Here is an 8,413-nt window from a genome sequence, read left to right as displayed (position 1 = left end):
GAAAAGGAAATTAGAAATAGTGGTAGCGAGGGGAAGGAGAAAATTTTGATGGTATTGAGGGAATCGTTATAAATTCCAATGGTATTGAGGGAATTTACTCTTTAAGTTTTAAGTTTTAGTGATCAACTGAAGGTCATCCAACTGATGGAAGTTGAAATCGGACCAATTTGATCCTTTGGGTGGTTTTGAAGATGATTTTGATAAAGGTGTCAACAATTGCAAAAAGAAAGGGTTGTCAGGAAAACTAATCTTGGAAACACTTCGCACATAGTTGATCCGTAAACATCCATGTATGCTTATCGAAGATCTTTATAGCCGTCTTCTCCGATCCAAAGTACGGCATGCCTATTTGGCAAGAAATGCCGACTTATTCATCCAAACAATGTTTAAATTTACAAATGATTTTGTTTGGCACATCTTCGATCGACTGCACGCATAAACCACAAAATACTGAAACGGATCCAAGGATCAAGCATGGTTTGTGTTGGGAGTAATATGCTGTCACGCAAATGATAAACAGAAACACTGAAAAAAATATTTTTGCACAAGAATAAAGACGTGGGCCATTATTTACTATCGACCTGATGATTGATCATACGACTCTATAGACGTCCGTCCGTACGGACGCAGTACGCTCGGTTGCAACTCAACGGCTATATACGAAACGTATATTATGGCACACTCACTCTTCGTGAATAGAAAATGTACAGATACAAACACATTCTCGAGAAGTTAAGGATCCTCCGATCCTCCAGACTAAACCACACAACGAAGACCTCGCGAGATCAATGCAAGACCACTCTTTTTGTGCACGCCATGATCAAGTCACGGCGAGCGCTGGAAAACCGCGGCGGCGAAGCTCTGCGCCCTGAGCTGCTCGTAGAACATGTTGATGAACTCCTCTGCCCTGTCGTCCACGTCAAAAAGCTCGCCGCCGCACTGCACCCACACGTCCCCGGCCACCATCACCTCATCATCTTCCTCCTCCTCGTCCTCCAGCTCCAACCGATGATCCTCCTCCACCGCGGTCTCTGTCAGCTCCGATGGCGCCGCCGCCGTGTCGGTCGAACCGCACGGCGTTCGGAACGAGCCGAAGCAGGAGGACACGGCGCCGGCGGCCGCGGCCGCCGCGCCGCCGCCTCTCAGCCGGGACCGGAGCAGCAGCCTCTTGGCAGCGAGGAACGCGGGGCTGGGGCTGTCGGCGCACGAGAACTCGCGCTCCATCAGCGCGCGAGCCGGCCACGGGCACTGGCTGCTCTTGCGCCGCCCGCCGCCGTGGTGGCGGTGGACGAGCGCCAGCGTCCTGCGCGCCACCCTGTGCATGAGCCGGCGCCGCTTCATGAAGAGGTACTTGAGGTAGTCGCCGGCCAGGGCGAGGAGACCGCGCAGCCGCCTGCCCGCCGCCGTGGAGCCGGCGGAGCGCCGGCGAGGGTCCTCCATGCCGCCGCCTTGCCGAGGCGTGCCTGTTCTTGCTAGGGTTTCTGCGAGCCTACATGTATATGTGTGTGTGTGTGGTAACTTGAGGAATCAATGTCCTGGGGATGTACTTGGGTCAAGCCGGCGTCCTTTTATAGCTTCAGCTGCGGTGGTAGCAACCAGAAACAACAGGCAGGGAGTATTGAGAGGAAAGTCATAGGTGACACAAGGGAGAGTCGCATGATTTCGGGGCAAGGAACGTTTTGGTGAATCAGGGAAGCAAGCTGTGCGAGCTAGCTGTCCGGCCGCAAGCTATGGTGTGTGCAACTTGTTCGTGGTGGTGCATGATTTTTCCACGCGCGCTCACATCTGCTTTCATGCATCCAGTTCGTTCCATCATCTCACATATTATACTGAAATTTAAACTAGCTAGGTCAAGATTTTGTGCGGCGTAAATGCTCAAAACGTCGTCTCTCGGACTGTGTATGCCGACTAGACTTAACTGTACCCCGTCAAATCACAAACAAGTGGCTTTTTAACATCGATCAATAAAATACAATTCTGAAAAACAAATTAACCTATTAATTTTCACAGTTATGTATATGTAAAGTTTCACGGTTGCTGCGGTGGCCCTTGGGCTACGACGGCGAGCACGCGGGGCGGCTGCCTTACAACGGCGTGAAGGTTGGGGTGCGAAGTCGTTAGGGAAAGCTGTGCTTGTTCTCAACCTATGGCAATGGCGTCGTCTGCGGATGTCATTTACCTCCATGGAGGCATTGCCAAAGCGACTCCTACCCTCTTGGATTTCCAGTTGAAAACCTATTCTGACTTGCCGGATAAGCGATGGTGATGACCCAACGTCACATCCTCGTTGGAGGCGCTGCTTTGGGATCCATACCTTCCAGTTTGGCCATGGTGGAGGTGCCCCTGTCACTGTGCAAGAAGTTTGTGACGAGTTGAGTAAAGTCTGTAGATGGCCATAATTCAGCAGGATGTTAGGTTTCTAAGTAGACAGGAGATGTGAAGGATGGTTGCTGCGAGGATAAAGCAAGGTTGAAGGAAAGATGCAGAAGAAGTTTGAAGTTGTCATTCTAACTTTTTTCTGTCTTTATGTTCTCAGTTTGAAATTTAGAGTCTAAGTACTCTTCTAATAATTTAGAGTCTAAGTACTCTTGTAACTTTTGGTTGTGTATATCCACTCGTGGATATAGAGACCGGATTTCCATCCATTATTAAAAAAAACAAATATACTCTGATTATTTGTCAACTATCAAAACAATGTTTGGAATGAGTATTTTTCTTTATGTATCCAACTTAGTAGCTAGTTTATAGTATGCATGATGGAACAAATATAAACAAGGATAAAATGAGAGAGATAAATTAACGTAACCCCGTTCTACTCTTCTGGAAGAAAAACTAAGTAAAGCAGGGGAAAACAAAGATCGACACAACACGGTTGATTTCCTTTCAAGAGAAAAGATCGACCCCTCGAAAATCCGCTAAAACCTTGGCCATCACGATTACGAGTAACGCGCAACAAAGCATCAATTTTCATGGCCACGCAAAGCACACACACTTGTCAGTAGATACCGCACCATCATCTGCATGCTTGGCAAAAAGGATATAATTCACCTAGACTGGACATTCTAGATGGCCCACACAGCTAGCTACTACTAGCAGCAAGCCAGAGGGCATCAGGGCCCATCTGCATGACGACCATGACCGGCCGCGTAGTTACTTGAGGAGAAGAAGCTGGAGAACGGCCAGAAGACCGGGGCAGCAGGCTGTTCGTCCCGGCGGACCGGCGGCGCCGAGCACGCAAGCACGGCAACGGCAGCAGCTTTAACCTGATCGGTCGCGGCCAGCCGCTTTACCCTTATCGCTTGCTTCGTTTCACCGCAACCACCCGCGAAGGGGGATTATATAATTAAATTACTATGGCTAATCCGCGTATCTGCCACTTCGAGCAAGCTCGGCCTCGATCACGCCGCGTTCTCGATCCAACTGATGGCAGCTCGATATCATTTCCATGTAGTGCAGTGCGCGAGTAGCCCAGCTCTGCTAGCTGTTTAGAGTACTCCCTCTGTTCTAATTAACATGACGCTGGTTAGCTTAAATTTGAGCTAAGCAACGCCAAATAAAAAAGAACGGAGGGAGTATCATTTATTTTGGATAACCGCCCTCTAACATGTAGTAACATACTTGCATATGTGCGCATCTTCCGGAGTGACCAAGGAAGGCGTAAACTTTGCTTGCAGGTGGCTGTGGCTCTACTTTTTTTTTTTTGGATAAAAGTGGCTCTACATGTTGTGTGCTCTAAGCTAATAAGAGCATGCCCGACATGCCAGTATGCCACCTTAGTCATCTTCTTAGCGCGCGTCGGCAGAGTGTGTTACATGAGCGAGAGGAATGAGAGAAAATGTGGGTTGCCTCTAGCTTAGCCGCCGGATAACAGCATCTCTAAAAAAATAATCATATATATATATATATATAAATATATATATATATAAAGAGGCTAAAATGCACCAATTCCATTTTATATTAAGGGTGCACACACCCATTCGAGCTCCAATTCCACTACCGCATGCTAAGAAACAATAAAGCCAACCAATCATGTGAAGCTACATTATCATAGAAATCCACCCACTAGAAACTTTGCATGCGAGGGAATCTTTCCTGGATTTGAATCTAAAAATGCAATATCTCCTAAACCGTAGATCCGATTTCAGATCCGTTTGAAGCATGTTGACGGAAAAAATGTGCCGAACAAAATGAGATCCATGACGGATATATTCTAATAATTTTTTAAAAATATGTAATTGCAACTATGTTGTAGTGTGAATTGCTATCATAGCTACAACATAATTACACCTTAGTTTTTAACCTAGTTATCACTGGTCACAACCAGTTAAAATCTAGTTATTACCATATTGCTACTGGTTGCAACCGTGTTACTATTGGTTGCAGCATGTTACTACCCAGCTAGTATCAACCAGTTACTTCTCAATTGCAACCAAGTTATACTAGTTGCAACCAGTAACTACACAACCCAGTTGCTACTCTGGTTGCAATCAGATATGATAGCAACTCTGAATTGCAACTGAATCTGATTATAGAGACCAGATGCAAAAAGTACACAGAGTTATAACTAGTTGCAACTCAGTAGTATACGGAGTTGCAATCAGTAATACACAGAGATGCAACTTGTGTAAAAATAATAAAATATATCCATATTGGATCTAGCTTAGTTGAGCACATTGTTTTGAGTAAGATGCAGCAAAGGGTTTGTTAATCGGGCTTACAATTTAGGAGAAAATTTATTTCAAAGAATCGAACCCACAAAAGATTCCATCCATGCATGCATGTCTGGTGGAATTTGTATGCAACGTGGCTGTGCATGGTAGGTGGATGATACAAATTAACTAGGACGCACGCACAACATGTTTGGTTGAGTGTGGGGTAGATCCAGCGCACCATCGGCCTAGGTGCATTCGTGCATTATAGCAAAACACTATGTATGTATGTATGTATGTATGTATGTATGTATGTATGTATGTATGTATGTATGTATGTATGTATGTATGTATGTATGTATGTATGTATGTATGTATGTGTGTTCACGCGTGCTGTGTATACAAGAACCTAGTCACCTACTGCTTCTAGCTAATCCCTAATATATAAGGAGTAAAGTGTGTGCCAGCGCTTCTTCAAATTGTGCGAGGGTTGCACATCTTTTTTTTTCATGACCGAAGTCAGCAGGGAGGGGCCTATCTCTTTTTTCAATAAAAGAAGATATTTGATGATCTAGGCCTTCAAATTTGTAATATATTGTAAATTGAAACGAAACGAGCATCATCTTAATTGTAAGATAACTATTCCCTTCAGTCATGAAAAAGTGTCATTTTGGGCATCTACACAAACATTAATACTCCCTCCGTTCCTAAGTCTCCGTCGCCTGAGCGTTTTTCGTTTTTCTACTAGTCTCCGTCGTCTGAGCTTCTTTCCCGCTTTTCTCGGTAGCGCAGGCTTCTTTCCCAGTCTCCGTCGCCTCATTTCATCTGCGCACTCTTTACTACACTGCCCGCTCCATTAGCTTTTATACGTATTCGACGTTTGCTCCGTCTGCCTATGTACTACCTCTTCCGTGACCACGAGCACCCTCAGCCATCGAGCCTCAGCGCCATCGTGGCCTTTTCAGCCATGGATGGTCTGTTCGGCACCGGCGACGAGAAGCTTGTTCGTGGTGTGAACTGGGCGTCGGATTCATGCGACGATGAAGAAGAGGATCATCAGGAGATTGCCCCTGCCGAAGAAGATGATGCTGATAGCGTTCATGCTCTAATGCAACTTGCATCAACTGAGGTAGCCAAGTTTCAATCTGATAAGGAAAGAGAAGATTGCACTAGCTTGCTGCTCCCTGTCTACCTTCCTCTTTTGTATGGACAACATGAACAGGATGTACATGTGCCTCTGTTACTTTGTTTTGGATTGGACGTGGCCTTGTTCACGGGTATGCTTTGGTTTAGTTTTATCAATGATTTTGTTTTGATGTTGGATGTCATCTAGACAGTGTAAAAAAGTTTATCATGAGTTGTGGATGAAATCTAGAATTTTTAATTTTGCTTGCAATTTGAATTCAGGCTAATAGATCATTGCAACTCCATACTGAACCTGATCTGACAAAATAACACCTCTAAGTACCGACACATGCTAATTGTATCTAGACTAAAATAATTCTAAGTACTGACGAATTGCATGGCTTGATTATGAAGCTGCAAAGGGCACTTCAAAGTGGTGGGAAGACGTCCTTGCAGCTCCAGGGTCTTCTTCTTCATGTGAGGGATGTTGTAGTGCTGCCCGCCATTATGCTTCATGATCTCCATCATGCAATCCTGCTGGGTTAGGAAAATTCGGTTCGATCTATCCACCGGATAGTTCTGACATGCCTCATCAACCTTCTTGACAATATCGTTAATGTTGTTTGGTGTACCTTTCTCAAACAAAGCTTGGATTGCTGCAAAAAATCCAATATCCAAGACACTCAAATCAGGTGAGTTAGGAGGTTGGCATGTTAGTCTAATGTCCCAACCATCAGCTTGGGTGGCCTGCACAAACGCTGGATCATCTACGGTAATGTGAGTCCTCGCATTGTCTTGTTGTATGAAGATTGGCATCCCTCTTTCTTCGGCTGGCCACTTAGCCTTCAATGCTAGTAGAACTTTGTTCACCATAAAGTCTCGGCTCACATCCTTTGTTACCGATGTCATGGGCTTTGTTACAGGGTCACCTGCAAATGCATACAAACTTATGTTAGGCACCAAGACAAAGTTATGTAAAGCATATGAAAAATTGAAAAATATCTTACCTCTCTCCCTATTTGGACTCTTTCTTTTTGCTGGTTCTACGTTGACAAAAGGGAAAATCCCTATTTTGCCATCAAATGTGCAATTTCCATTTGCATCATATCTAGGCCTTGTAACCACAGCTAGAAACATTACCTTTTCTATGAAATTCTTACTTTTAACAGAACGTTGTGGTCTTTCCTCATCATTAGCCAGAAAATATTTTTGGTTCTTACGTGTTCTATAGAACTATTTTTCATCAATGTACACAACATTGTACAATGGTTTGAAAGATAAACCATTCATCATCGACAAACAATATTTTACCTGAGCTTTTTTTTCTCATCGGTCAAACTAAACTTAAGGTCATTAGTGTGCCGACGAAAGTAGCCTTCTTTGGAACGCTTATAAAGAGTGCTTTTCTTCACTCCTAAAGCATTAGCGAGGTCTTGAAACGTAGAGCGTTGTTTTAGAGGAATGTTTTTTATGGCCTCCAAATCAATTTCTACTTGTTTCCTACCACAGTTCTTGGAATACTTGTTCACAATTCCTTGTATTCCACCATCTTGACCATTTTTCCAAATGGATTGTACAACTCTTAAAGGGTCATCAAATTTTTCAGAAACTGATTTCGAAACTCCACGATGAAAAATAGGTGGATCAGTTTTTGACAACAAGTTGAGGTAAATGGTGATCTTTAGATCATCAGGATAGAACTTCCTTTTCTTGTCGTTAGAACCTTCAAACATAATGCTTAAAAAATTGAATCACAGATAACTGAAACCTGAAGCTAACCGGGCTACATTGAATCATAGATAACTGAAACCTGAAGCTAACCAGGCTACATTGAATCACAGATAACTGAAAATGGTTTGTACATTGTAGCTGTCTGACAACACACTAACCTGAAACATCACCTACATTTGTTGATGCACCTTGCAGACCATCGGTATCCCCTCCATTTGTTGATGCACCTGCAGTTCACTAAAACTCTCCCCTCCATTTGTTGATGCACCTGCAGTTCACTAAAACTCTACTGAACTGAACTGAACCAAAAAGTCATCTAAATGATATCTGAACTTATATTGAAAATAGACTGCACCATCACCTTGCACCGAAGGAACCTGAACACCATCTGTTGCTACGTATGAAGAAACATGAACTCCATAGGCTGCACCATCACCTTGCACTCCATCTGCTCCATCTTCGTCATCTATGGCATGAAACAAAAAAGAAAGAATGAAATCGTAACCAGAAGGAGGACATGGTAAAACAGAAAAATGAGTGAAAGAGCACCTTCTATTCAATCGTCCCACACCATGTCATAATCGAGTTCATGAGCAGAGTCATCAAACTCTACAACATCATCCCAATCTATGGGATAGATTTGGCCTGATTCAGGTGGCTGTAGGTTCAAATCGATCCCTAATCCACGCATTGCTTTGGTACTGCAGCATGAATGAGGCAGAGAAACAGAGAAGCAAGGGGGAGAGTTCGCCGGAATTACCAGGGCATAGCGATCCTCCATGGTGATTTATATGGGCCATGGCAAAATCGAACTAGAGGAGTGGCGGACAATGAAAATTTGATGCTTTGGCGGCTAAATTTTGTTCTAATGGAAGATCAAACGAAAAAGCATGGCCGTGCACGGGTAC

The 8,413-nt window shown here is 44.1% G+C and overlaps 1 protein-coding gene across 1 annotated transcript; it reads right to left on the bottom strand.

Annotated features, from left to right (window-relative positions):
- Positions 1-658: 658 nt before the first annotated feature.
- On the bottom strand, positions 659-1,523 carry LOC101762337. Its single transcript, XM_004952543.4, has one exon. The coding sequence runs from the start codon at positions 1,438-1,440 to the stop codon at positions 826-828; it is 615 nt and encodes a 204-aa protein (XP_004952600.1). The 5' UTR covers positions 1,441-1,523; the 3' UTR covers positions 659-825.
- Between the last annotated feature and the right edge of the window lie 6,890 nt (positions 1,524-8,413).

This window comes from Setaria italica, chromosome I (assembly GCF_000263155.2).
Source record: "Setaria italica strain Yugu1 chromosome I, Setaria_italica_v2.0, whole genome shotgun sequence".
NCBI lineage: Eukaryota > Viridiplantae > Streptophyta > Magnoliopsida > Poales > Poaceae > Setaria > Setaria italica.
Note: the sequence above shows the minus strand (reverse complement) of the source record. Positions and strands in the feature narration are given on the sequence as shown.